The sequence below is a fragment of the Cantharellus anzutake genome (assembly GCF_015039405.1).
Source record: "Cantharellus anzutake strain C23 chromosome Unknown EI90scaffold_61, whole genome shotgun sequence".
Lineage (NCBI taxonomy): Eukaryota > Fungi > Basidiomycota > Agaricomycetes > Cantharellales > Hydnaceae > Cantharellus > Cantharellus anzutake.
Genome location: NW_024067011.1, coordinates 468,777 through 495,576, shown reverse-complemented (window position 1 = coordinate 495,576; position 26,800 = coordinate 468,777). Strand labels below are relative to the sequence as shown.

The 26,800-nt window shown below is 49.1% G+C and overlaps 12 protein-coding genes across 12 annotated transcripts; 7 read left to right on the top strand and 5 right to left on the bottom strand.

The window, feature by feature from the left end:
- The first annotated feature begins 120 nt into the window (after positions 1-120).
- On the top strand, positions 121-2,031 carry EI90DRAFT_3075537 (methyltransferase-domain-containing protein). The gene is made up of 6 exons (XM_039061580.1): positions 121-455; positions 479-850; positions 903-984; positions 1,036-1,400; positions 1,457-1,553; positions 1,606-2,031. Exons 1-6 carry the CDS (start codon positions 148-150, stop codon positions 1,738-1,740), a joined length of 1,359 nt encoding a protein of 452 aa, XP_038911603.1. The 5' UTR covers positions 121-147; the 3' UTR covers positions 1,741-2,031.
- A 451-nt stretch (positions 2,032-2,482) lies between these two features.
- EI90DRAFT_2934566 (hexokinase-domain-containing protein) lies at positions 2,483-4,671 on the top strand (the record flags this gene model as incomplete). The annotated part of the gene is made up of 11 exons (XM_039055113.1): positions 2,483-2,697; positions 2,769-2,804; positions 2,911-3,017; positions 3,109-3,359; positions 3,421-3,606; positions 3,667-3,725; positions 3,782-3,819; positions 3,877-3,956; positions 3,989-4,293; positions 4,352-4,473; positions 4,532-4,671. 11 exons carry the CDS (start codon positions 2,483-2,485, stop codon positions 4,669-4,671), a joined length of 1,539 nt encoding a protein of 512 aa, XP_038911602.1.
- A 92-nt stretch (positions 4,672-4,763) lies between these two features.
- EI90DRAFT_3282025 (UDP-N-acetylglucosamine 1-carboxyvinyltransferase) lies at positions 4,764-5,926 on the bottom strand (the record flags this gene model as incomplete). Its single annotated transcript, XM_039066872.1, has 8 exons — positions 4,764-4,937; positions 4,993-5,061; positions 5,112-5,191; positions 5,246-5,365; positions 5,393-5,442; positions 5,501-5,643; positions 5,698-5,769; positions 5,822-5,926. 8 exons carry the CDS (start codon positions 5,924-5,926, stop codon positions 4,902-4,904), a joined length of 675 nt encoding a protein of 224 aa, XP_038911601.1. The 3' UTR covers positions 4,764-4,901.
- Positions 5,927-6,027: 101 nt separating this feature from the next.
- Positions 6,028-7,071, top strand: EI90DRAFT_3075528 (uncharacterized protein). The gene has a single exon (XM_039061579.1). The coding sequence runs from the start codon at positions 6,086-6,088 to the stop codon at positions 6,782-6,784; it is 699 nt and encodes a 232-aa protein (XP_038911600.1). The 5' UTR covers positions 6,028-6,085; the 3' UTR covers positions 6,785-7,071.
- EI90DRAFT_3244131 (Mu homology domain-containing protein) lies at positions 6,965-9,170 on the bottom strand (the record flags this gene model as incomplete). The annotated part of the gene is made up of 11 exons (XM_039066546.1): positions 6,965-7,430; positions 7,491-7,558; positions 7,609-7,805; positions 7,871-8,025; positions 8,079-8,151; positions 8,208-8,269; positions 8,323-8,445; positions 8,500-8,618; positions 8,674-8,786; positions 8,842-9,068; positions 9,124-9,170. 11 exons carry the CDS (start codon positions 9,168-9,170, stop codon positions 7,259-7,261), a joined length of 1,356 nt encoding a protein of 451 aa, XP_038911599.1. The 3' UTR covers positions 6,965-7,258.
- Positions 9,171-9,259: 89 nt separating this feature from the next.
- EI90DRAFT_3129944 (uncharacterized protein) lies at positions 9,260-10,872 on the top strand (the record flags this gene model as incomplete). Its single annotated transcript, XM_039064257.1, has 4 exons — positions 9,260-9,415; positions 9,469-9,657; positions 9,711-10,320; positions 10,559-10,872. The coding sequence occupies 4 exons, from the start codon at positions 9,260-9,262 to the stop codon at positions 10,870-10,872; spliced, it is 1,269 nt and encodes a 422-aa protein (XP_038911598.1).
- Positions 10,873-10,917: 45 nt separating this feature from the next.
- On the bottom strand, positions 10,918-13,240 carry EI90DRAFT_3075518 (uncharacterized protein). The gene is made up of 5 exons (XM_039061578.1): positions 13,158-13,240; positions 13,031-13,136; positions 12,105-13,003; positions 11,240-12,064; positions 10,918-11,204 (listed from the first exon to the last, which is right to left on the bottom strand). The coding sequence occupies exons 1-5, from the start codon at positions 13,181-13,183 to the stop codon at positions 10,964-10,966; spliced, it is 2,097 nt and encodes a 698-aa protein (XP_038911597.1). The 5' UTR covers positions 13,184-13,240; the 3' UTR covers positions 10,918-10,963.
- Positions 13,241-13,853: 613 nt separating this feature from the next.
- Positions 13,854-17,039, bottom strand: EI90DRAFT_3282022 (eukaryotic translation initiation factor 3 subunit 8 N-terminus-domain-containing protein; the record flags this gene model as incomplete). The annotated part of the gene is made up of 8 exons (XM_039066871.1): positions 13,854-14,667; positions 14,740-15,536; positions 15,589-16,095; positions 16,154-16,189; positions 16,213-16,577; positions 16,640-16,758; positions 16,811-16,889; positions 16,913-17,039. 8 exons carry the CDS (start codon positions 17,037-17,039, stop codon positions 14,193-14,195), a joined length of 2,505 nt encoding a protein of 834 aa, XP_038911596.1. The 3' UTR covers positions 13,854-14,192.
- Positions 17,040-17,154: 115 nt separating this feature from the next.
- EI90DRAFT_3157384 (OSCP, subunit 5 of the stator stalk of mitochondrial F1F0 ATP synthase) lies at positions 17,155-18,046 on the top strand (the record flags this gene model as incomplete). Its single annotated transcript, XM_039066113.1, has 3 exons — positions 17,155-17,796; positions 17,851-17,970; positions 18,038-18,046. Exons 1-3 carry the CDS (start codon positions 17,266-17,268, stop codon positions 18,044-18,046), a joined length of 660 nt encoding a protein of 219 aa, XP_038911595.1. The 5' UTR covers positions 17,155-17,265.
- Positions 18,047-18,778: 732 nt separating this feature from the next.
- EI90DRAFT_2934549 (peptidase M24, structural domain-containing protein) lies at positions 18,779-21,611 on the top strand (the record flags this gene model as incomplete). Its single annotated transcript, XM_039055111.1, has 14 exons — positions 18,779-18,885; positions 18,945-19,019; positions 19,082-19,293; positions 19,371-19,518; positions 19,584-19,719; positions 19,798-20,202; positions 20,258-20,478; positions 20,530-20,641; positions 20,694-20,783; positions 20,914-21,028; positions 21,084-21,142; positions 21,195-21,248; positions 21,318-21,383; positions 21,477-21,611. The coding sequence occupies 14 exons, from the start codon at positions 18,779-18,781 to the stop codon at positions 21,609-21,611; spliced, it is 1,935 nt and encodes a 644-aa protein (XP_038911594.1).
- Positions 21,612-22,166: 555 nt separating this feature from the next.
- EI90DRAFT_3157382 (uncharacterized protein) lies at positions 22,167-24,845 on the bottom strand. Its single transcript, XM_039066112.1, has 9 exons — positions 24,689-24,845; positions 24,503-24,625; positions 24,257-24,444; positions 23,812-24,208; positions 23,314-23,761; positions 23,086-23,255; positions 22,607-23,032; positions 22,422-22,520; positions 22,167-22,344 (listed from the first exon to the last, which is right to left on the bottom strand). Exons 1-9 carry the CDS (start codon positions 24,782-24,784, stop codon positions 22,291-22,293), a joined length of 2,001 nt encoding a protein of 666 aa, XP_038911593.1. The 5' UTR covers positions 24,785-24,845; the 3' UTR covers positions 22,167-22,290.
- A 121-nt stretch (positions 24,846-24,966) lies between these two features.
- On the top strand, positions 24,967-26,468 carry EI90DRAFT_3129938 (arginine methyl transferase; the record flags this gene model as incomplete). The annotated part of the gene is made up of 8 exons (XM_039064256.1): positions 24,967-25,192; positions 25,252-25,305; positions 25,337-25,603; positions 25,663-25,736; positions 25,786-25,797; positions 25,853-26,078; positions 26,138-26,224; positions 26,278-26,468. The coding sequence occupies 8 exons, from the start codon at positions 24,967-24,969 to the stop codon at positions 26,466-26,468; spliced, it is 1,137 nt and encodes a 378-aa protein (XP_038911592.1).
- Between the last annotated feature and the right edge of the window lie 332 nt (positions 26,469-26,800).

Sequence of the window (26,800 nt, the reverse complement as noted above, 5' to 3'; positions counted from 1 at the left end):
AATATAGAGATAGTGAAGATATTTTAGGGCGTGACACCCGACAAGACACCAGAACAAAGTTCATCCGCCGATAATTCCCGATAGTGAAATGAGTCAGAAGGTTTACCTAAGCGCGTTAGACACTGCCACTGGATTCGACGTCTCAAGATGTCGTTGTTCTCTGTACCTGGATGGGATAATGGCATCGTACCCGTTCCCCCGGGGAAGGGGAGAGGGAAGCGAAAACGTTCTGATAAAGCCCCTTCCGGAGCGTCGTCATCAACGTCCACAAACCTCAATCTCCAGGCGCTAATGCGGGAGATGAGGCTAGAGAACAATGGCTCAGAGAGAAAACACAAGACCCATTTGGAAAAGTTATCCATCCCTGGCAGAAAAGACACGCTTACGAGGAAACGGTCACGGATGGACCCGCCTCAGTCTCCTGCCAAGACCTCTCAAGAGGCCACACGAAAAACGTCCTTCGCATCCTCACCAACAGGGAGCCCCCCCGGCCTCCCAAAAGGCTGCGTAGAGAGGAGAGCGACGTTCTTCCGCCATCCTCAGCAGGGGACGGCGAAGAAGACCCAAGCACCGTACTGTCGCGGATAAAGTCCAAAAAGAAAAAGTCAAAACAACAACGTAAGGCCGAGCTGGCCAACATCCTTAAGGATCGGGAAACTGCAGTTTCTCCTCCTCCCTCCTCGATTCTGGATATGCAGAGTGACGTAACGGAGCCCGTAGCCGAGCGACCATCTTCGCCGCCTCCCGACCTCAACCACACGGGACTAGCCAGTAGCAGCTCAGCTGAATTGGATGGACTAACGCCTTCCCAGCGTGACATGAAGGCGAAACTGAGCGGGAGTCGATTCAGGTAGCACAAATTCCCCCGCCCACCGATCGTGTCTCTTAAATGATCCCTGCAGGATGATTAACGAGCTGTTATACAAGTCTGATGGTGCTGCCTCGCTCAGAATGATGCAGCAAGATCCTGATGTCTACAAAGACGTAGGCTACATTTCGATTTATCTGCACTATGTCTGATTCTGCCGATCACAGTATCACTCGGGTTTCCGCCGCCAAGTGCTTTCTTGGCCTGTGAACCCGGTAACATACTTTACATCCTCTATCTCTTCTACATATTCTGCCGAATCGACGGTGATAGCCGACCTCGGATGTGGAGATGCATCTCTGGCAAAAAATCTCTCCCCTCGTGGCTTCCGGGTGCTTTCATACGATCTCGTTTCAGATGGGGAATGGGTCACGGAAGCGGACCTGTGTAATCATATACCTCTTCCTGGGAACATAGACGATTTGGGTGGTTCAACAGCCCAGATAGTAGATGTCGCTGTGTTCTCGCTGAGTCTGATGAATACAAATTGGATAAAAAGCGTCAAGGAGGCGCGAAGGATTCTGAAAACTGGGTACGACATCTCCCCCTCAAATTGCATCCCATTTACTGATGTTTCGTTTGCGAAAGTGGACGAATGAAAATTGCCGAGGTAACGAGTCGCCTCAAAAGCAAGAAAGCTTTCACCTCGTTGATTGCGACGCTAGGGTTCAAATTGATTGAAACAGTAAGTTAAACCCAATTAGTTTCGTGATGCTCAATGTAGCATTTGTTTCCAGACCGACCCAAACACACACTTCTGTGTCTTCGAGTTCGAAAAAATTAAGCGAGGTCCCTTATCGAAGAAGGATTGGGCACAGATTGAAGCGAAAGCTACTGACCTCCTCAAGCCTTGCGAATACAAGCGACGGTGATCACGGCAGTCACGGGTGACTAATGTTTGAGCTGACGAAGCGCGCGCATCGTGACACTCGATAATGGAGGCCATCAACATGCTCTCGATTTGTTAGCCAATGTTCTGGAGTGAGCCGAGGTTACGCGCCTCCAAAATTCCAGGCAAACTCCGTAATTCCAAAACTGCGCTTCAGAGTTTACGCTATTGTTCACCCAATTCTTTCACGATTTAACATGGGTACAGAAATGCAGCCATGTGTGTTATGTAGGGTATAGAGTAGTGTCCGAAGCAGTAAATTCAAAAGTAAAACAAATAGAAACATATTTGTGCTTCATATATTGTCCATATGTCCAAGCCCGACACCAATTGCAAGCTGAAATGAGCCTCCAGTCACTAGACCCTGAATTTCCCACGGCCAAAGGCCGGGTCACCAGAGCGTGGAGGCACAATTCGGCATAATTGGAAGCTCGTTTCAGCTTGTAATTGGTGTCGAAGGCTTGGTATGGATGTAGGACGATATCTGAAGCTTTACTGGGCTGTATTTTGTATTTTACTGCATTTGGGACACTTTTTTAAAATTGATCTATACTTACTTCAGCACTTTCCAACGCATGTTAAATCGTGGGGATTGGTCGGTTGAGAATTGTCGTGAAGCGCGATTTTTTTGAATTGCGGGGTTTGCGGAAAAACCCTGTCTGAGAGTTCTCTCAACCTCGATCTTCATACGGAGCCACAGAGGCTGGAGTCCTCCCTACGAATCCATGCCCCCCAACCCAGAGACCAAGATCGACTCGTCCCCGGAAACCGTTCGTATCCTTGACGAAATCGAGAAGCAGTTTGAGCTTGACGATACAAAGCTTCACGCCATTCTCGATCGCTTCATCGAAGAGTTCGATTATGGACTCTCCAACTATGGTCATCCGATGGCTATGATACCTACGTTTGTGACTGGCGTGCCAACTGGTGAGGAGGTAGGGTAAGAGCGACTAACTCGGATTAATTGTGCGCGGCTCCACTTATACTCCTCGAATGCGTATGGTCATGTAGGACATTCCTTGCATTGGATCTCGGTGGAACCAATCTGTCAGTACTTCCCTGACATTTTTCACTGCCTCTTAAATCATTGGACATTCCGACTGACTGTACTGGTCCTTAACCCTTGAATCCGATTGCGGTCCGTTGACGTTAGTCGTGTATGCGAAGTCAAACTCGAAAGCAAGCACAAATTCACTCTCCGTCAACAAAAATACCAAGTATCAGATTCCCTCAAAACGGGAGATGCTAAGATCCTTTTCGGTGAGCCAAGCCCTACAACCATCATGACTGCTGAACCACCAGCCCATTGTATTACGCTCACATCTTAATTATTGCCATTACCTCATACTAGATTTCTTGGCCGATAGCGTCAGCGCCTTCCTGACATCCATCGATAGTCAAATCGAGGGTGGAGACTATCTCCCATTGGGGTTCACCTTCTCTTTTCCTGTCGAACAAACCGCTCTTGACCAAGGTACGCTCCTCACGTGGACAAAAGGATTTTCCGCCACCGGGGCCCAAGGAAAAGATGTCGTTAGAATGCTTCAGGACGCCTTTGACAGAAAACGCCTACACGTCAAATGTGTTGCACTCGTTAACGATGTGAGTGTCCCGGTTAGTCCCTGGGTCTAGGAATCGGCTTAGCGTCAGTTCATATAAACAGACGGTGGGAACATTACTCTCTCGTTCATACCTTGTAGGGGGTTGCCTCGTGGGATGTATATATGGTACTGGAACGAATGCCGCATACCTGGATGAAGTCTCGGCGTTCCGAAAGCTTCCGGTAGATGCTAGAGCGGAGGGCGGAAAGATGGTTGTCAACACGGAATGGGGAGCATTCGACAACGCGGTGCGTGAACTTCCGAGAAATCGACTTTTCGAAATTGACACGACTCTTTTATCATGCCAGCGGAACGTTTTGCCGTTCACCGAATATGATAATAAGCTTGACCGAGAAAGCATCAATCCGTGAGTTATTGTTATTTGTGCTACCTTCGACCCTCCGTCTGACTTCTGCTTCGAAGGCGGAAGCAAGCCTTCGAAAAGCTAATCTCCGGAATGTGTATGTCATGTTTTCACCGGGTATGACCCTTTGTTGAGTCTCGGTTAAAATGTTTAGACCAAGGCGAAATAATCAGGAACATAATACGTATGATATATTACTTCAACCTACTAATTCGTCCTCCTAATTCGTCTCCAGTCCACCTTGTCGACAAACACATCCTCTTCAGGGGTATTCGACACCCTCCCTCAACGCTCATTACGGATTCGACACTGCGCTCATGTCGGATATCGAAAGAGACCCCGACCACTCGCCAGAGTTCTTCACCCGAGCACGCAAGGTCTTTACTCATGGGCTCGGATTTGCGGAAGACTTCGAATTCTCCGACACCGATTTTTCTATCGTGAGATGGGCTTGCAGGATTGTCGCTACAAGGGCAGCCAAGCTGAGTGGAATTGGTCTTGCGGCCATTGTGAAGAAAACGAACGCACCGGAAAAAACCAATGGAGATATTCATGTAGGCGTGGATGGAAGGTGAATCAATGGCTTCCTGGACAACCAAGGGTTCGCCTTGATCTATCCCGTTACTCAGCGTGGCGGAACATTACCCTCAATTCGAAGAAAGAGCGCGTGTCGCCCTTACCACTGTCCTTGGGAAGGAGGTTGAGCAGAGGATCAAGATTGGGCTGGCCAAGGATGGAAGTGGTGTGGGAGGTGAGCCCGTGATTTCGCTAAGTGCAGCTACCGTGTCTCACGCGATAAATCAATGTAGCTGCTTTGTGCGCACTTCAGGCTACAAAGGACAAGGCATCCCAACCAGCCCTCACTCAAAGCAGGCCGCTGCAGGCGCCCAAAGTCGATGGACAAGATGCTCCAAAACCAGGTGAGCGTGGGCTCCCAGCCAGCAACTAGTCATTGATGAGGAGCCTGTCCAAGTGTAGGGCTCCGTTGGGACTGTAACGTAGCAAGCCTTTGACACCGGAGCCGTCGCGTGTCTTTCATGTCGAGGTTTAAAAGTTGTACAGCTTGTATTTGAGGAGTGTAGTATGTACAAAATACACAAGTAATATTGGCAATAACACAAAGTTTTTCTATGAAGCCATTCAGCACGAATCAACGGAGGGGATAGATGTGCAGGATGCCTAGTGAGCATTGGGTGTGTTGTTGAGGCGGTCACCCTGATGAGAAATTGCTCGAGCTGAATCACCTAAGTGCACATTTTGGCATACTCACCACATCCCCAAGTCCAGGAACAATGATACCCTGCTGAGTCAAGATTGGATCGATGGCAATTGTCCATATCTGCATTCTATTAGCAACAGGTCAAAGATCACAGGATCATTCGTGTTTACCTCCAGATTGGGAAATTGCTTGGACACAGCGGTAATTCCTTCCCGAGACCCAAGAATAGAGAGGAGTTTCACCTTCTCGACTTCAGCGAAACTTGAGAATGACAGGTAAGCCACTGGCGTAAAGGAAACTCAACTAGGCACGCCCCAATCGAGAATCATTTGAAGTGCTGCGCAAGCAGTGCCCCCTGTGGCGACAACGGGATCTAGTAAGAAAACGTGGTCAACGTTGGGTGTCGAAGGGAGCTTCGAGTAATCTGTGGTAACATCAGCGGGGGTCATACAAAGGGTCGTAAAGCACTCGCATTCGACAGGCTGAAGGCTGACTTTCTCTCTACGCGTCAAAACATATGAGTGGCTCAGAGAGGGAGCCTGTGGAAGCACGGACAAACCTGAATAGTCCTAAATGATAAACACGGGCATCTGGCAGCAACCTCAAAAAAGGATCGACCATTCCGATACCAGCACGCATAATAGGCAGCAGACCGATTGAAGGAACAATCTCCGAACCCGTGAAGTCCCCTACGGGGGTGGACTGTCATGGAATGTTACCAACCCGTGATGGACGACCAGGTGCAAGGACGCGTACACCATCGAAAGTCTTTTCCTCCAAGTCCCTGCTAGCCTCTAAGGCGAGTATATAGCCCAGATCACTAATGGACTACACCAGTTTCATCAGCTCTCCAGGAATGACTGGGATCGCTTCAAGTCACCTCTCTAAATTCCCTGTTTCCGGTCAGTTTATTCCTCACGATGCTTAACTTCGCCCGGGCGATGGGATGAGAGATAATGTGGACTTTGGGGGACAGGTTTGACATTTCGACTCAACGCAAGCGTCCCTGCCTGGGAGAAGTTGGCTTTCCTTCGACACGGGGTGACCGTGTGATCTTTGTTGTGACAGTGACAGACACCAAAACGGGGTAAACCCAGTTTCACGCTTGTTGTTTGCAGGCTTACTTTTTTCTGGACATCTGGATATGGGCCATCCTTTTCACAGTGCTGGACACTCTTTTGGACATTATAGGACTCAACCATTACCTCAGACCCTCGAAAAACGCGACCTCCGTGATGCAGATGCCCTGAAGCCACATCCATTGCGCCTCGCCATCCATTCACTCTCTCAACGTGCTCAGATGGAATGGAAGCGTCAACAGCGTGGTCTCGACATGATTGCATTGATTGAGACGGAATTGTACAGCTCGTGCAATAATAAAGAGAGAAAGTCACAAAAGGAACGCATTCCTAGCTTCAGTTCATGCCTGGAAGAGGTGATTCGTGAAGAAGCGGCCGTTCATACTGCATCTGGTCCCCTTGAGATGATGGCTTCTGCTTCTCTTTGTCTCTCTCCACTACCCGAGGCAGCAAATCATCTGGTGTGCGATTCTACCGTCGACATACTGCATGTTCTGGCAGATGATGCAAATAAACAAGAACAGCGAACTCGCGTCCAAACAATCCCTCGCATTAAAGTTACTCTGGCTGATGCAAACTTCAGGACAAACGAGCTAGCGGAGCTCCCTGACGAGAACAATAACTGGGAGCGACGTCGTCATTTGCTCAAGATCCTTCGCCGAAGTAAGAGGCTGTCTCCCGTCGATTCGAAATATTCTGATCATAGGGATTTCACACAAGGCGCTGATCGTCGTTCGGCACGAAATGAATATACCCAGGTTTGATCATGGACCTGCTTCTGAAGGATGCTTCGTAAGCATCCAAATCTTCAAACCGAAGTCCTGAACTAGACTTCATCCTTCCTCAGTTCGTGAAATATGCTGGCCCATATACATTCACATTCTAGCTGCGCATACTCACATCGTTGTCTGTACAGAAGCCCACCCTGTGAGTCTTGCTGTGATCTGACTTTTCGATGTTTCGTCTCACCACCATATAATGGCGTGAAATATTGCTGGATCAGAGCGATACGTTATAATCAACCCCAACAATTACAGTGCGGCTTCCACTATTCAACCGAAGACTCACTTTCCTAGATCCTTTTAATACTCCATATCTTAGAGACGGCGCGTCATTGAGCATGTATGTCTCCGAACGAAGGTTCAATCAATGTATTTCGTTATCACTCCAGCCGAGTGACTAGCTGCACTAATCGAAGTCCGTGGTTGCTTCCATGTACAGTACATGGGGTTTACGCGTCATATCCGCCACTCGACAGCGCCTTTTGCGTTTACTCTTACGCCTTTATATGCCTTATATGCTTCCTGTGTTACCTTCATCTGTTCAATCTTGAGTCCTGAGAGTGGGGTCCCTGGAGGAAAATTGAAGGACACGTTGATTGATCGGGCAATTCGAGGCACCTGAGAGTCGCTGGAATTGTGCAATAAAATTAGCTGTCTTCGAGACTGTGTAAGTCCGAGAGTGGCTAACGTAGTTGCAAATGTCCCTTTTAAGGTACGCAGAGTAGGCGTTAATTCTGGTATCTCCCATCGCAGAGTCTGCAACAACGGGGTTCAACTCAATTCATTGAGTACAACGATCTACATACTTGTTTCTGAGGCTCAAACCCCCAAGAGCCATCCTTGTCGGCTGGGCCAGTAGGAATACCACCACGCCCAAGAGCGGGGGCAGAGGTAACTGTGAAGTTCGTAGAACCCGCCGAAGGGCCAAGATACAGTGTGATAACGACTGACTCCAGGGGCCTGATGGCGGGCAGTTTAGAGGTAGCTACGATTTCAATGGACCCTTTCAACAAAATGTCCAAGGCAGCTCAGTGACAATCCATGTGGAAATGGGATGCCGAGACATACCTCCGCCTTGATAAATTTGTACGGAAGTCTTTATGTGCAAGGGAACGACAGGGGCCACGACGACTGTCGGAGTTTGAGCACTGTACTCCATCAAGATAAATCGGCCGTCAGGTGGAACAAATGAAAGTTCTTTCTTGTCAGCCCATCGCTGTAAGCTATTCTCAAGTGAGTCGAGCAGTAAATTCCATTGGACCATGGAGACACCTACCGCACGCAAGGGTGGAAGGATGGCGTGGATATGGCTTTTGTGTTGGCCATTATCATGAGCAAATCTGGAGTTCCTGGATAACTCAACTCGTTCAGTGACTGGACTAGGCTGTGAACAAAAGGTGCATACCAGAGAGCTTGGCATCGCATCTTATCTTCCCCCACAATGAACTTGCCACTATCTTGCCTGAGCTAGCCGGGGCGTCATTAGATCGATGGTGAGCAACAGTAAGCGGTTGAAACACCTGGACATGATCGCTTCAATGCTCTCGTCTATATCAAAGAATATTTCGTTATTGTTATACCGCAGTCCTTTCTTACGCCACGGGATTGGAGACGAGAATGGAGCGGGGGTTGCTGTTGGTAAGCTAACCGAATAAGTTAGGTCATCGTAATTGTGCATCGTATTTGGACGCACCTACCCCACTACACCGGCTACTGAGAGCATCTTGTTAAGGAGTGATGGTGGGAGGACGATATCTCTCAAGGTATTTGTTTCGGTCGTTAGTGGGATGCCGTCATCGAGCATTTCTTCTAGAAGCTAACAAGATGTTCAGATCCATTGCCGAGTAGCACGCTCTGTACGTGACCAGTACCTGATACACCACGTCGAAGTGATCTTTGATGAGTGACGATGAAATATCGCCGAGATATTCGATAAGTGTTTGTATGAACGTGTCGATGAATGAGAAGACGAAAATCGGGTCAACTATGCAAAGATCAGATGCTGCCGCAGGTTTCGATGTCGTGCAACTTGGGGATACCTTCCACACTAACGGGACAAAGGAACCAGAGACCGTTTCGCTCGACATGACACAATACCGAAGAGGTCCTGTCAGCAGAGGCCGGTATATTGAAGTGAAGGACGGGATCCAAACTGGACTGCGCTCCCTGAGATAAGGCTTTCATGAGAGCATGATTGAAAGCGTCTACGTGGGCGAGCGCATAGGATGGAGATGAGTTGCGGAAATTGGACTGAACGATCGGTCGCCTCGAAAAACCTTAATTTATTGGGGGTGCTCAGGATATGTCCAAGCGCTACTTACCCAGCCTCGTCGATTATAATTAAACCGTCCAACTGAGCGCTTACCATCGGGCAATGCTTGTTCTGGAGTTGAGTACTCGAAAGTGGTTTTGCGCCGACGTCAATAGGTTGCAACAAAGGATGTCACTTTCTTCGACATGACCGCGGTACCGCTGGCTTCGATATCTGGCGATCCTTTTGCAAACCGCTTCTCAACGTACAATGCTCTCTACGGCTCAAAGTCATACTCCTTGCGCTCCTTGAAAGAAGCATTTACTGCCGTTCCTATGCCGTCACCGCCCAAACTCGAAGGGGTGAAATTGCAAACTGTATCAGGGCATTGGAGGCACTCATCGCTAGTTCTGAGGCATCGCTTGAGGAATCAGCTCAATTAATCGAACAAAACTATGGTGTTCTGCTTGACCGACCGCTCGCTCAGTTCCGTTCTCACAATCGCAATTCGCTTTACTCACCTGCGGACGCAGCTGAAAGATCACATTCTCAAAAGGAATGGAATGCGAGACCTTACAATAAGCTTTCCTTGTTGCGTAGCCAGGTATACTTTCACAGGCAGGTCCCCCTCCTTGTCGAATTCTCCCAATAACACAGGGACGTCCTAGACCCAGTAGCCCATCAACGATCTGCGTGTCCCCAGCCCATAGTACTCCTGAGCCTGATATCCTTCCCCCAATACCAAAACCAATCGATACTCGTTTGCCGCATGAGTCCTTTCTACCTACTCCAGATCTGTCGCCTGTCCTTCCAATCGCTGGCCCTGCGGAAACGTTTTCATGGCTCGACCACACTAACAGATACGAAGTCTCAGGCTCTTCTCTAGATTCTTTGACATCAGACGAAGCTCCAGAAATAATAGATGAAGACTTCTTTGCTTGGCTTGCTCTCCAAGAACAGCTCACTCGAACTGACGCAGAGGACTTCTCCCATCCTCCGTCATTCCCAAAATTGGCTAGGAACGTTGTAACTCCTCCCTTAAGCATTCATTCCTTAGAACCTCACCTTTCTCTCTCGACATTGGGTGATAAATCTGGTTTGTCGTTGCCATCCCCGCCTCCAACCACCAAACTCCCCGTCGTAGCTGTATTCAATGAAGATGGATTTAGCGATGGACCACACGCTGGAACTTCAATTCCCAATCCCACTCATTATCCACAGACATTGGAGCAAAATCTGGGGGGTCCTGTTCCCAAAGCAGAAGAAGGTCAGTGTGAACGGTCGTTCCCCTTCTCGTAGCCCTGATCAATTCGGCGGATTTGGTGCACAGCATCAGATGGGGGGAGTTTTCTCGCTGAGACATGCGGTAACGAAGGTGATGTGCCGGACGATACAAAAGCATCACCAATACCTCGTTTATCTGAAAAAATCTCCCTCTTCATGAAGATTCAAACTCAATGCCTTGGATCAACCCCCTCGTCGCGTTCTTCATCAGTTTCAACAAGTCATCGCGGAACTGCAGAACCTTAGTTACGTCTTCCAACAAAACTTTGAGGCTTCCGAGGCGACAACGCAGTCGGGGACAATGACACCATCTAGATATCCTGGTGTGATGGGATGTAAGGAGCGAGACGATGAAGTCAAGGAACTGAACGAAGATGACATGGCGAGTGCTGAAGCGGATAGATTGTCCCTTTTAATGTTAGAGATGAGCATCGAGGAAGAACGACAAGCAGAGACACTTCGCGAGATTGCTGGGAAACTCGATAACTTGACGCACCTCCGGCGTTCTGTGGCGGCTGCGCTCGCTAATATGTAGTTAAACGGACATTTGATGATCGCATGCAGCAGCAAAAATCCCATTACTTAACAGATTAAGAATATGATTATATGATCTGAGTATAAGTACATCAACTGCTTTTTCCCCTCATCGTCGCCCATGTGTCCCACCCTGGCTTGGCTATAGTCTCTGAGTAGCGGGATAGGTAGAACTGCAGCTTTTCCACCTCCTGTTCATCAGCAGGCTCCAAATTCTGAGATCTCAACATCTGCGTGACATCGTAGAGCAAATTCAGATGACGACCTCGCCAAGCCGCAGATATGGCGTGTAGATATGTGGAAAAGTCCGCTGGGGGTAGATTGGGATTGATTCTCCGAAGATAGGAACGATTAGGGGAGTATCTGACTCTCCGCCGGCCTCCACTTGCGTCATAGCGCGCAGCAACGCGAGTGTCGATTGGCCATCTCCATGTAGTGCGATTCGATAGAGTACAATGGACCACGCGGTGATGGGAAGAGTGATCCCTGATTTAAGGGTTTTCTTGACGAGTTGCACTGTCCCGCATAATCTTTGAGAGCTCAGGTAGCGGAATATGAAGTCGAAAATAAGCGTATCTGGGGGGATCAGGATAGGGTGAGCCACTCCATCTCCTTCGGGCATCCACGTTCCTGGTTCGAGGATATTACCGAGTGGTGGATCGACTTGTTTTGCGTTCCAGCTGAATGCCTGGAACATCTCCTTTAGAAGTAGCTTCCGCTTCACAGCAACTGGTACTCCAATGCTAGTTGTGGATCTCCATCGGAATAATGCCTGGAGCAGGATGCGCACTGCGACAGGTGTGGGCTTGAGGAGTTGCGGGACAAGTGAATTACTCGGCTTCGCTGAGTCAATATTATGATGCCGTTGTAGGTACGAGGAGACGAGGCTTTGGCCGGGTACACCCTGAAGTCGGAAACGAGTGGCAAACGTTCGGAACACTTCCTCATATCTTCCCTCATCTAGTTGCCTTTGCATTTCTCCCAAAAACCATAGTGTGACAGGTTTCCAACTTCGTGGGTTATCCTTTATCAGCCGCCACGCAATTCTTCTTTCCATAGCTCGCAATGCGCTGACTGCGCTATCCTCGTAGCATCTCCGCATGAAAGCTGCAAGGTCTTGAATAGATGGGGGGTGGTCGGAGAATAGGGTTTTCCGCACGTTCCAGACAACGAAGGAATGGGGTTGGGTATATCTAGGTTAGCGGAGGCGGAGGGTTAGGGGGCGTCTTCAACTCGAGGGGCAAACGTGCGCGACGGATTCGTTCAGCTAAATCCTCATGTTCCTGAGTCATCCGACCCTCGCGAAGCTTGCGAAGAACGATATCCGCTGTGTATGGGCGAACAGAACGAGGAGAGGCGTCGAACAATGCACCAAGAAGGCGATGGGCAGTGAGCGTTTTGTTTGCGGCAGCAAGATGGTAAATAGCTCTGTTAACTCGTCTGTCGATACGTCTGCGGACGTTGTCGGAGTCACGGGAACGCAAACTCCCAAACAATATTGACCGATACGGACTATCCCTCTTTATCCACGACAGCCTATGGAATTTGGCATTCGCTCGCACTTCCCGCCCCGCGCGAACATCAAGGCGGTTGATATGAGCCAAAGTTTCGAGTGCGACGCGGGGGGAAGAGTAGGATATAATGTGGTCAATGATGGTGTTCAAGTGGGAAGCATATCCCTTCTCCATCGCGATGAAGACAAAGCTGGCCAATTCTGAAGGGAGCAAGTTGATGCGCAGCAGACGTTCGACGAGCGCTTTGAAGTCTGGAGCAGCCTTTTCCAACCCTCTTCCCGCGTGGTCCGGCACTAGGCACCACCATAGAAGGGCTTTGTCGAGTGTCTTCTGAAATGAAGGCGTTCGTCTGGAGGTTAATGCTTCCAAGGGTCTTAGATAATAGGTAGTAACATGCTCGTAGATGGCATCAAGTTCAACGTGCACTCCTCTGTGATTCATATCATTAAGAATCATCTCTGCTGCAGCAAAATTGTCATTCTCCACTGCCCGTCGAAGAGCACCATTTAGTCTGGCAGTAATTGCTCGTTGGACAACTCGATCGGGGTAGTCATACTCCCCTGTCACGTCCTCAAGAAATGGAGCGCTATCAGAAGGCTCTTCGTCCACCATGCACGTCTGCGAATCAGCGGAGTTCCTCGATACGGAAGCGAACCAAGATCCGTGTAAAGTAAGACGAGCACGGGGAAATAGAGTCTTTCTGTGCGGGTCTGAGGTGCTTGTAAGTGTGTGAAGGAGGGCTTGGGTGTTCCTTCCTGGCCTAAAAAGCAACGGGGCTACATGGATCCCCAGTCGCATGAGCGAACTTTGGCTGTGGCTCCCGGCGTGGGAATCGCAGTCGGAAGCAAATGCTGGTATAAAGCTGAAACGCGTGAGGATTTTCTCTCCACGCCTGCAGCAAGTGGGAGGTGAGTAAAGCAACATTCACCAACCCCAAGTGATGACTGGATGCCGCCCCAGACGGAGTTAAAGATGTCGATGTGCATTCAGTATCTGATTCTCGCCTTTATGCTAAATTCAGCTGCGCAGACTTGAATACTGACTCTCAAATCTGTCTCTTCGCAGTATTTCCTAGCATGCCTCCACTGTCCGGGTCCTCTCGGAGCTGACCAAGCAATATTAAAGGCTGGTTGTGTGTTAGGAACGGAGTACTTTGGTTTCTTGTTTGGGCTTACCAACTACGATATATATGTATCGTGGAATTGAAGGCGACCATTGTAAGTCCAGCGTCCAAAAGTGCTTTTGCGGGATGAGACAAGCTTCAAACCCTTCCGACTCCAGCTAACGGCTGCTGAGGAATTATTAATTGAGAAGTAAAAACGGCCATCTGATTATCCATTTTTCCGTATTTCCGGTGGTGATGGGACTTGCGTTGCAGATGCTGATGGAGAATACTTTTTCAGGACTGCGATTTTCTTGCTGATCTCTTGTTTTGGACCCATGGAGTTGGAGTCGTTGTATTCAATGTACCCGATGTTATTGTAGGAGAATGCATATCTTTACATACAAGCGAGACCCCAACGCAGCGCATGACCAGCCCTCATAAAGGCAGACCTAGCTTTTACTCGAACCGAAGGAGGTCAGGTTCCATGGCTCCATGGAGTACTTGCGGAATGTCGATGGAGCAGGAACGTGTGGCCAATGTGTGCCTGGACCGGGAACTAGTGCTATCAAGGAGTGGCATCCAGAGAGGGAACGATCCAGCAGCCCCAATCGAAAATCATCGTATGATGTGTGATGAGGCGGGAAAACTGTATTCTACCGTCGAGACACTAGTATCAAGCCACTATACATGTAACATATGCCTTCACGACTGAATGGCCCCGCCAATGCGCCCACCTAATCCCTGGTCAAACCGAATTCCCCTTGCCCCTCTAAGCGGGCCTCTTCCTCTCAATCGATCCCTCTCCCTTCGTACCTGCTGCTGCTCGGTATTTTCAGTAGGGCCTCTGCCATCAGGCCATGGAACACCGCTTGCTGTAGCTGCACTCAGTTTCTGATCAAGCGCCTTGGTGTTCTGCTCTGAAAGTTGACTGACGCGATCCGCAAGGTTCTGAGCAAGTTGTTGTACTCGAGATAGTTCGACACGGTGAAAGACGACCGTGCCAGCGGACTGGTCGAGCGATGCCGCGATCTCTTCGTTCCAGATCATCTTGGAGACAACGGAAGTAGCGGATCTCACGGGTAGACAGAAAGACTTGGCGAGGGAAGAAAGAGAGGCAGTTGTGTAGTACGCAGAGTAAGTGAAGAGGTATGTTCGCAAACCCTCTTCTTGAATTCGCCTTGGTTACGACCAAGTAAGATGAATTAGCGAACTGCACATGAAAAAAAAAACAGGGGGGAAATGAACTTACTTCGCGAGCATTTCCTTGACTGTCGCTTCTTCTGGCATCAGGCTCCAAATTTTAATGCTTTGAATGAGGTCCTTGCACTTCTCCCATTCACCATCCTGAAGTGCCCTGCTCGCTTGCATGATGTGGTCCCGCGTGCTCTCAGGTGGGCCAGTAAACACCTGCCGATCTGCAAAATCCAACAGTCGCCGGAAAGGTTTCGAAATCGCCTTCCGCTTCTGTTCTTCATTGTCAATGGAAGCCAAAAGTGGTATTTCCACCAGCATGCTTGAGACGAGGAAAGCTGCTTCTAGGAGCTCAGTATTGATGTGCATGTGGAATGGCATCTGGCGTGCACGTTCGGCTTTTTCTTGCTCAGGGGTGAGTGCGGTGTAACGTTGTTGATGAACACCCTGGGCGAGAAGCTCCTTGACACGTTGAGTGGTGAAGATGTCCTGAAGTGTCGAATGTGCCTCCTTGATGAGCCCAGATCTGAAAGCACAGAGACCCAGTTGCACGACAGCTCGATTGAACATGATTTGAGTCATCACGTCGGCATTGTGGATCGTTTCAGGGAGGTGGGACATTAACAGTAAATCTCGCCCTGTGTGGAAACGGTTGTGCAACGCGTGGAAGTACACATGGCATAACATAGCGCGGGTGCGGAGCAACGAGTATTCAGTCTGATAAAGGTGCACGCAAAGTGCGCGGATGAGGGCCGCAGTATCAGATAGCAAGGCAAGCGAGGGGAAGGTGGGGGTGATACTCGAGGCCAGAGATGTTTTAACGGAGTTTTCCAATATCGTCACTACAGCAGTAGGCTGTCCATGCGAATTGATCAGTTGGGACGGAGACGCATGGTGATCAGCTTACTTTTGAGTAGATGTGCTCCAGCCTTCGCATCACGATGCGAGCCAACGAGTTAGTGTCCACCTTTTCAAACAAGATATGCGCCCAGCAAATAGTTTCGTACAAAGGTTTTTCGTCCTTCAACCGATCAACGTACTCTGTCCCATGAGGGTCCAAATTTTGTAAGCTCCTCGTGAACTCCTCGTCCAGTCGATCAATGAACATGATGATGCTACCGCGAATCCTGACCACGGGCTCATCGGCGCGTGGAACTCGCTCAGCCATCTCATCATATTCGAGAGTGTCGTCTTCGACAACGACATACTGACGCTCAGTAATGAGGATATTGAGAAGTTCATTCAGTTCACTCTGAACTTGAATCCAGGCATCATTGGACATATGACTTGTTGAGGTATTGATGTCGAAGCGGGTGGAAATGAGTGCCAATAACACTCGTATCCGGCCGTATGGTGTCCGTGCGACCTTTAACAGTTGTTCCAAGACCCTAGTGGTCTCGCCACGGTCAGTACTCTGGGAAATAGAAGTTCTCAGGACACGGAGGAAGACCCAAACCTATCCTTTTACTGACCTTCTTTCCACGAGCTTCATTCAAGGTAGCAAGCGTCTTGAAACGTCTGAGGCACTGACACTGTAGGCTTTGCCACCTTTTCCAACGGTCGTAAATCCATCATCTGCATCAACGTCAGGAGTGGCGACAGGTCTTGGTGCAATTCTCTCGAGCTTTGGCTTAGTGGCGGCTAAATACGCAGAAGCGAAGGCTTCAGGATCTTCGTTGTACTTCTGAAGTTGCGTCTCGTACTCCTTGACGAGTTTCCGTATCTTCTGCCTTATCGTATTAAGAGAACGAGCATTAGCGGCATCTAATTTCGCAGGCTTTTCTTTGTCGGAGTTGAAGGCACCGTCGATTGATTTGATGACTTGAAGATAAACGGGAGGAAGAGGTTCGCCCAAAGCCATTTGGCGCACGACAAGTCGCGTTAATTTATCGAACTCTGAAAGACGAGAATTAGGTGATATAAAAGACATTGTATACTCCAATGATATATCAACTAACCGTTGTTAGTGTTGTGCCAGTCATGACCTTTGAGTTTTTGCTCAATTACAGACGCAATGGATGCCCATTCCTCCAGACGTTTATCCCTGCACTTTTCACAATTTTTTTCCCGCCCTCTTCTTCACTTTCGTCAGAATCCGAGTCAGCCTCTCCGCGCAAGAATCGAGAAACTTTTCGTGTTTATCAGCCTCGGGTTCTGATTTGTCGTCATCATCGTCAGATTCGCTCTCATCAGATGATTCATCGGAGCCTTCAGTTCGGAGAAAACGGGACATCCCCGCGGTGGGATGTCTTTGGCGGGCTTTTGATTATCAGACTCGTCTTGGGAGAGAAGTTCCTCTTCCTCAGAGGATGAAGATTCATCGCTGGAGTCGCTACCACGGCGAAAAAAACGCGACATTTCCAAAGAAAAGGCTGCACGAGATAGGACAAAGAGATTTGGCTAGGGCCCTTCAAATGAGGCGACGGCTTTCGCAAGTGGCTTGAAGAGGGTAGACTTGTACGAATGCGGAAACTGCCGGAACGAGGCGTGTGCGCTTAATTCTCACGTCGTCAACGGTGTGTATGTCGCTCTTGACTTCGTCAAAGTTCCGAAAGATGCATTAACCGTTTGTTCATAACAGAGAATGTTTATTCTGTCTGCCGCTCGTGCCTCCTCAGTGCACATTGCCTCCCGCAACACTCGGGCAGCATCTGCAATTGCGACCAAGTATGCTCAGGCTGCCTATGGCGCCGCCCTGAAAAAGTCGCCCCAAACCCTTGACGCGGTTCAAAAAGAGCTTTCTGCTATTGGAGCTGCTATCAAGAAGGATGAGAAGCTCGCTTCATTTGTTCACAATCCTACCTTGACCGCTAAGGATCGTCAGGCCGGTTTACAACTTTTGTTCCAAACGGCTGCAGCTAGCGGTGCGAAGAAAGTTGAGGTTTCGGATATCACAAAGAACCTATTTTCGGTTTTGGCTGAAAACGGGCGATTAGTTGAAGTGCAGGATGTCATTGCTGGATTCGACGGGTTGGTGGGGAAGTACAAGGGTGAACTTGAAGTTGTGGTCACATCCGCCGCTCCGCTGCCCAGAGATGTTCTTACGCGCTTAGAGACTGCGTTGAAGTCTTCTGTCACGGCCCAGCAGGCCAAATCGGTCAAGATCACGAACAAGGTATGTGGTGCTAGCTGGAAATGTTCCGATTTACACATCTCATGTCTGCTCCAGGTCAAGCCGTCACTCATTGGTGGATTAGTTGTTGATTTTGGCGACAAGTCTGTTGACCTTAGCGTTTCCTCCCGAGTCAATAAAATAAACAACTTGCTTCAAGGCAAGTTCCTCCTTAGAGTTCTTGCGATTAACCGGAAGCTGATGACCCTCCAGAGTCGGTTTAGAAACTATGTTTGCTTTTTAGGTCGGTTAGCCCCAATTAGAAATGCATTACTGTTTCTTAAACCAGGCATGAACTATTATATCCGAGTAACCCTACACGTTGTGTGAATGCTGCGCGGCGTGGCATCTGAGGACGGAAGCCGCGTGGTGTGTGTATGCATACAGCTAGATATGCCGGATTAAGCTGCCTCTCAATTTCTAGCGTGATCGGCCTTCAATGCTCCGTTGTGATCACTCTCTCAGCCAGAGTAGATAATGAGCGAAGACCTGGGGACTAGGTGTCTTTTTCCCCTCAAAGAATCTTGAAGATTTCAATTGGCCGGCTAGATCCGCCAGACATTCAGTAGTCCGTGACTTTTCTTCATCCCCATCCGCAAGCCCGACCGTCGCTACCATGTCTCCCCCTCCCCCTCCCCCTCCTCCTCCCCCGCCCTTCTCCATCCCCAGACCGGCGTTCGTTAGAAAGAATTCATTCTCATCTAAGAAGGGACGCCCGGATTTCCCTGCGCACAACAAGTCTGGAAGTTCACTAAGCGTCGAGAAGATCACTCCTTATGGGTCGGCAGACACATTGGGATCGCCCACGTCCGGGGATGAGAAAAGGAAGAATTCCATCGACACCGTTGCTGACAGTCCTACCAAGTCTGCCGTTACACTCACTCCTGGCTCCGGACTGGGCTGGGGCAAGATCATTAGAGAGGGGAAGCTTTTTTCTATCTCGACGTTTGGCACGTCGAAGCCTACGACGCCTGTGACTCCCATCATGAGCCCGCTCACTGCCGGCAGTAAAAGGCGCTTGGACTCTACGGCCCGTTTGTTGGACCTTCGGGAACTGATGAAGGCGGAGCCCGACGGTGGATTAGACTACTAGTATGTGGCCGTTATGCGTGTTTGGGGGTTTCTACAGAACTTATTTGGGCTTTCTGTAGCATTGTTCCTAGTGAAGATGCTCATCAATCTGAGTATACCGCACCATCTGATCGTCGGAGGGAGTGGATCTCAGGGTATGCGGTGGCCCGAAGTTTTCCGCATTCCGCTTACGCGTCTTCCTTTTTTCCTATTCTAGGTTCACCGGGTCTGCTGGTACCTGTATCGTCTCTCGCAGCGAAGCTCATGCCTTCACGGACTCTCGTTATTTCATCCAAGCATCTCAAGAGCTCGACAAGAACTGGACTCTTCACAAAGTTGGACTCCCTGGTGTTAAGCCGTGGCAAGAATGGATCAAAGACCGTCCTCGAGGCAGTCGCATCGGCATCGATTCGCGGCTTATCTCTCACGGTCAGTAGATCCCGTTGGTTCTATAGTCCTTGAATGCGAGAAACTAAACATCCATCTTCTGTCCCTGTTCCGATTAGAGGCGGCCACCGCTTTGGCCAGCGCGTTGAATGCCCGGTATTCTAAGCTAGTTTTTCCTCGCGTCAACTTAGTGGACAAGTTATGGAAGACGAGACCACCCAAGCCACAAGGTCAGGTGTTCACCCTTGACCGAAAATTCGCAGGCAAGTCATAGCTGCACACTGCCAAATTTTACGTAAAGGCGATATTAATGCGATGCGCTACCTAGGTAGAACCGCTAGCGAAAAGATTGATGAAGTGCGGACATGGATCAAATCGCAGCGGCCACCGCAGCCGCCAGTTATCGCCAAAAGCGCTGCGCCAACAACACCTAATGCGAAATCACCTCCGAAGCAACCGATGAACCCTGTAAGTTCCGCTCTTTGTTTTTTCCATTTTGCCGATTGGGGCTTCATTTATTGAAATTCATTCGGCAATACTGATCAGGTGGCTGCGTTCCTGTCCAATCTCTCGTGCATTGCATGGCTGCTGAACATCCGCGGCCACGATATCGAGTTCAATCCTGTCGTGATGTCCTATCTTTTCATCACTACCAAGCAGTCCTTCCTCTTTGTTGACAAGGCAAAGCTTTCCTCCGAAGTTCAGGCCTATCTCAAAGAGCAGGGTGTATCCGTTCGTGAATACGCCGACGTTTGGTCCTTCTTACGTCGCGCGGAATGGGGTGATGGGAAAGTTCTTATCGATCCTAAGACGCCATATGCCGTATCGTTGATGCTTACGTCGGCGCGGTACAAGATCACTCCTTCATTCGTGGAGGAACGGAAAGCTATCAAGAACAAAACCGAGCTTCAAGGTATGAGAAATGCCTATATCCGTGACGGCGCCGCGATGGTAAACTCAGGGCTCGTACATTCATTGTACCCTCTTGCTAACCGTTTTGTCTCAGGTTCGCTGGTTCGCATGGCTTGATGAACAGATCAAAGGCGGTGCAAAGCTCACCGAGTGGGAGGCTGCCGAGGAACTTACCAAGTTCCGCCAAGAAAGTGCCAACTACTGGGGTCTTGCATATGAGAATATCTCTGCTTCTGGACCCAACGCAGCACTGCCTCATTACCGCACCACTGAGGAGGACGCTGCGTTCATTGACCCTACCCTGCCCTACCTCAAGTGCGTCACATCTTGCTGGGAGCTGTCAAGAATACTAACTTTACCTCCTAGTGATTCTGGTGGCCAGTATTTCGACGGAACGTGCGACACTACACGAACTGTTCACTTCGGGTTCCCTACGAGTGAGCAGATGGAAGCGTACACGCGAGTTCTTCAGGGCCATGTAAGCTGATTCCTGTTACCTCACTCGGACGACGTTTGACTTCTTCATTCAGATTGCAATCAATCAGGCAATCTTTCCTGAAGGGACCACTGGTGCACAGTTGGATGTCCTTGCTCGAAAGGCGTTGTGGAAGGATGGGTTAGTGCCATCTTTTACACTGTTACGAATCCGTCTCTGAGATGCCAACTTTGCATTTGACAGGCTCAACTATCTTGTACGTTTGAAAGTTACTCTGCTCACCTATAACACACTTACGCGCATGTTCTTTTCAGCACGGTACCGGACATGGCATTGGTTCGTTTTTGAATGTCCACGAGGGTCCCATTGGGTTCAGCAGCCAGATACCGCTCGTCCCTGGACATGTGATTTCCAATGAGCCCGGCTTCTGTGAGTGCATCCCTGTCCTCTGTTGCTCTATCTATTCTTACTCTTGTTGATCTAGACAAAGAAGGCGAGTTTGGTATCAGAATTGAGTCGGCCTTAACGGTTACCAAAGTCACGGTGCGTGCCGAATTAATTATCGTTGATATCCGAATGTTCAATTGCTCTGCAGACCAAGGGGCAATTCGGCGGAGACGTCTGGCTCGGGTTTGAGAGGCTGACTCATGTAAGCTTTCCTCTAGTTCCTATGGCAACCGGCAATGCATCCAGCTGACCTCCTGACTTTGCATCACAGGTCCCAATACAGACTAAAATGGTAAAAATGGACCTTTTGACGAAAGAGGAAAAAGCGTGGTTGAAGGTATGCAATCGTCATTCTGACCCTGTCTCATCCTTTGCCTCGCGGACAACTCGTTGCTAACACTCGCTATCTCCACTCATTCAATGTCCACAGGATCACAACGCACAGTGCAGGGCGAGATTAGCCCCTCTGCTCGGAGATGATAAGCGTGCACTGCGGTGGATCCGGCGGGAGTGCACCAAGTCCGGTCCATCATCGGCAGGAGGCATGACGCTCGATTGGGATTAAAGTACCCCCTCATGTCCACCCTCAAAACATAGCAACCTCCTCTCTATTCTATCGCCATCAATGATGGGCCTCGCCGTTGCTATTTCTTCTTTCCTGCGCCACCCCCATGCCATACCTCAAGCCCACGTTAACCCACTAAGGGTCCCATCCCCCACGCCGTGTTACGATCATAGACATGCTTCCCCCCTTTACAGCTCTTCTCCTATTCGCAACGCTGGACGTATATCGTTATTGAACGCGCGATCCTCACTTGCGTTTACTTCTCCCTTTTGCCACCACTGGCGTCTGGACACGTTTACTCCGTAGCCCCTCTCCCATAATAGGGGTCTATGTCTTAGAAAACTTAGTACTGGTTCTCCTTTTGCGCCACCCCACTTCCCATCTCCTAACCGACACCTGTTATTTGCCATTTTTTGTTTGGAGTCGCAGTATGCGTCTATGTGTACATGTATGTACTCTACAGTTTGTCTTGTTCAGTGTATGCGAGACACGAACCGTTGTGTATATGCTTGGCAAGGATGGAATCGCAACGGTCTCCCAGGCCTTTTCTTATTTCAGGCAACAAGCATAACAGGCATAGGATAAAACTGCAGCATTAAATTGTCATAAGTACATGGGACACGATGGCAGGCGGAGCAATGATAATAGACAGAAAACGCATGCAAGGGGGCTGAAGAGCTCAACGACGGTTTGCTTTGCCAATCCCCCGCTTGCCAGAAAACAAGTGCCTTGGCTGAAAAAAGTCACAACACATTCATCAGCATCATCGAGTGAATGGGGCATTATGAGGAAGGTGGCTGATACACTAACCATCTTGGTTCCGATGTGGCGATCTCCCTCCCCCTTCTTCCCCTGTCTGTTTCTTTCTGTTAGTGAGACTTGCTGCAACTTCATGGCCCGCTGGAATTGCTGTACGATCCAACACAAACAAACGTGAGCAGAGGACCTAAGAAGCAACTACGAGAGACATGACGGAGTTGATATGATGCACGAACCTCGGCATTCTTGAGGCCAGATAGTTGACGATTCGTCTTGGGAAGCCGGCTGGTTTTGGCAACGATGCTGCCACTATTTGTCTTTGTACGTTTCCGCGAAACTTCCTCTCCATCGACATCCATGAATGCGATCTGTTGCACATCCTGCTCGTCAGCCCCATCCACATCCATGGCATCATCCTCATCCGATCGTTTTCGTTTTTGCGCCCCTTTGCTTCGAGCCTTCGCTATAAGAGCATGGGCTTCCAGCCGGGATGTGTCATAGCCTGCTTTCGTGAGTTTCGAAGTCATGTCGCTCAGATTTCGGCTCCATGTTGTACGCGGCATAACGAAACCGTGCTTCAAACCCTTGTTTCCTCGTGATTCATATATCGCTTGCTTCTTTTCTGCCTCTCCAATGGCGATCTCCTCATCTTCCGAATCGTACTGTATCGTGTTGTGTCAAAACTGTAATAAGGGAGCCGGAGATCTGTACGCACGATGTCATCGAAATCGTAGAAACCCTCAGCTATGAGTTTTTCCTCCTCCCTTTCCAAGGCTGCGAGTTTCTCCTCGATGTCCGGATCAATGAAATCAGCAATGTTCTTGCCGTCCATGATCTCGGAGATGATGTCATCTTTCCATGAAGGATCGGCGAGCATCCAGTTCTCTGAGACACAAGTCATGAGACGACCGAAAACTGGAGCAGGAAGAGAAACGCCACATACTTTGCAGGTTAATGTTGTAAACTCCCGCTCCGCCATTCTCCGCCTCAATCTCCCTCTCCAACCTAGGTCTCATCGGATCAGTCGGGTCGAACTTTCGTCGCTCTTTGACGGCGTCCGGGATGTATGGCGCTCTGACGACATCATCACGAGGTTTGGGTTGTGCCACATGGATGCGATTGATGACAGAATTTATCTTAGTACCCCTGAGCTTTGTCTCCACGCGGTGTGCAAGAAGCGCGTCACATGCGGTAGTCTTCACCTCTGTTACACCTTCATCGGCATAACAAGATACTTGGACCATTGTGACGCCCTCCTGAGTCACGATCTCGTTGATGAGAGTCTTGTTTTCAGGGGTAGTATCCTCGAGCCGCACAACATCAATTTTGTTAATGACTAGAATCACCGGTTTATTCGCGAACAATGGCTTTATGGAATGGAAGAGCTTGCACTGCAACGGAGAATAAGCAAAACTGGGTTGCACAGGAGATGAATACACACTTGAGCCTCTACCGAGTACCCGCACTGCTCGCTAAGGTCCATGAAATAAAGGATTGCACACCGTAAATGAGCCATTGCAGTGATACTTTGCATTTCGATTGTATTCATCTCCTCCAACGGATGATCAAGGATACCCGGAGTATCAATGACTTGCCATCGCAAGTATTTATAATCAAGGTGGCCGACGAAGAGAGATTTGGTCGTGAATGCATATGGCTGGACATCGACATCTGCGCGGGTGACTTTGTTAATGAAAGAGGACTTCCCAACATTGGGGTATCCACAAATGAGAAGTGTCCGGGTATTGGGGTCGATGGTAGGGAGACGGGAAATGTGCTGGCGAACCTCCTCTAGATAAGCAAGAGGATCCTTTTGACGACGCAAGATTGTGGCCATGCTAGAAAATAGTAGCATCATGACGAACCCCAAATAATTATTCACTAACCGACCAAGAGCAGCATGTTTTAGCTGCTTGCATCTGTACAGACTGTCACCGAATTTCAATAATCTGGAATAATCTTTGCCGACTTGGTCGATAAGATGGCGCGCAGTGTTAAGTTGGCCCAATGCAAGCTTGTAATGATTTTTATCATAAAGGACGTTAAGTAGCGATGACAAGAAAGGATGCAGATTCTATCGGAATAACAGGATAAACGAGCCTAACGAGACTGTGCAAACGTCCATGACTCACATCAAGGATAGGGAATTCACTGAGAATTGCGCCAAGCTTCTCATCAAACGAATCCTGAGTAAATTTAACTTTGCGCATATAGAAGGCCCTTATGCGGCCAATTTTAAAGTTTCTGTGAATGACCTGGGATCGCCGGATGAGTTACACTTGGGGGCCACAACGAGTTAACGAGTAAATAGTACATACGGTCGGTGTCTTCCTCTGCGTCTTGGACAATATTATGTCCAAGAAGTCGGAAGCAGAGGGCACCGGGGCAATACCCTTCAGACCTTTCGTGGCCATGATTGCTTCAACTTGCAAGATTGAATGCAAAAAGTTGACGAGGAAGTGAATGCGGCAGTGCCCGCCTCTGCAATCACGTGTCTCATCGTCAACCTTAGACTGCTCAGACGATTACACACAAATAATAATATTGCTAGTGGTACTATCGGTATCCACCTACAGTCTAATCCGCCATAAAACTTATGGATGATAGAGAGATTTCCCAAATTATTGAGATGGGTTCTCACCTCTTCGCCGCTGTAGAGCGGCAAGATCAGGAGGCTGTCAGGTACTTGCTCACTGTCGAGAACGCACCTACATGGTATCAAGAACCAGAATCCGGATGGACGGCTCTTCATCTCGCTGCATCGCTAGAGAACTCGGAATTGATTTCCATTTTACTTGATAATTCTGCCTTGTGGAATGCAGGTGAATATATCAAATCCGCAATCGTTCACCCTCACCTTCATTGCCCGTATCGGTGCTAGTGGATGCTTGCGGATATAACGCTGGAGATGTCGCATTGTCCCTTAACAATGAAAGTACGTACACTATCCCCCATCTCTTTCGCAGAGTTCCCGAATGCACCAAGCGATATACAGGCAGATCCGAGATGCAGGCATTCGGACAGAATTCCTCCTGCGACGCTTGGATCGAAAAGCAGAGGGCCTTCAGAGTCACAATTAATCCTCAAATCTTCCGAGGATAGTTCTGCAGGATCCCCCTCCAAGTTCTTGGCATCGAGGCTTCGGTTCACAAAAGATAATAACGGGCAGGAAATTTGCCTTGCATCGCTCAACGGTTCGGAGGAGGTTGGCGTTATGATGGGCTGGGAGTCTGGTATAAGTAAATAGCCACCATATGATCCCGGAGCCGAGCGCTGCTTGACTGCCCCTCAGTGCTGGAAACAGTCAAAGAACTTTACCGAGGTCTTGAAACTGATGGTAGCATCCACGTATTGAATATTGGTTTCGTGAGTCCAACTAATTGGCATTTTTGGGTGACGCTTAACACGAATCCAGGGATTGGGTATTGTTGGTTGCAACTCTGCTTAACGCTGTCTGCTGCTGATCCAGACGAATTTCCAAGATTGACACTATTTTTCAAACTTATAATTCCTCGCCGCCAACCAAACATTTCATTATTGAGCCCCATCCTGATGTACTCGCGCACATGCGGGAAAATGGGTGGTACGAGAAGCCTGGTGTGAAGATACTTGAAGGGAAGTGGCAGGACTTCACCGAAAGTGAGGAATTGTACGCTGTCGGTGGCTTCGATATTATCTATACCGACACCTTCTCGGAAGACTACAGTGGTGGGTTCCTCTCGATCCTAAAGCTCATCAATGCAAGACTAACTACGTTCCTTCCGAAGACCTGTTGGAGTTTTTCGAACACGCCACAGGTCTCTTACGGGATCAAAATTCGCGCTTCTCTTTCTTTAACGGCCTGGGGGCGACAAGTAAGTCCGCTTCCCACCTAATTCCACATCAATGCCGAATTAAAACCCTCCAGACGCTACGTTTTATGACGTTTATACAAATCTGGCAGAGATGCATCTTTCTGAAATTGGGTTATTAACACGGTGGACAGACGTTGATCTGACTGACTCCAATGAAAACGGAGAAACAGACGTTTGGGGAAAAACACGCGTATACTTTAATTTGCCTATCTATCGGATGCCGATTTGCCAGATGATGCAGTAACGAATCTCAGAACTCTACATTACTTACGATATATTGTTGCGAAGTCATAGAGGCTGGAGTCCTGCCTACACAGTTCCTTACTGCACGCCACAAGCTAAAGTGAAATGCTTCATCACGCTTTTTTTGTTCCCTGTTCCTGCTTTCACGCTAGTTTCAGATACGCCTTGTTGGGCCACGCGCCTTACAATTGGTGATCGACAAACTACCATCACTCGCGATCCGATGTTCTTGCTCCTGTAACGAGTAAAAGCAGGGTTTGCGTCGAGGCTCCCAATCCGAGGCCCGAGCTGAAGCTTCTATGAAGGGATTGAACACAACATCTGTATTACCTT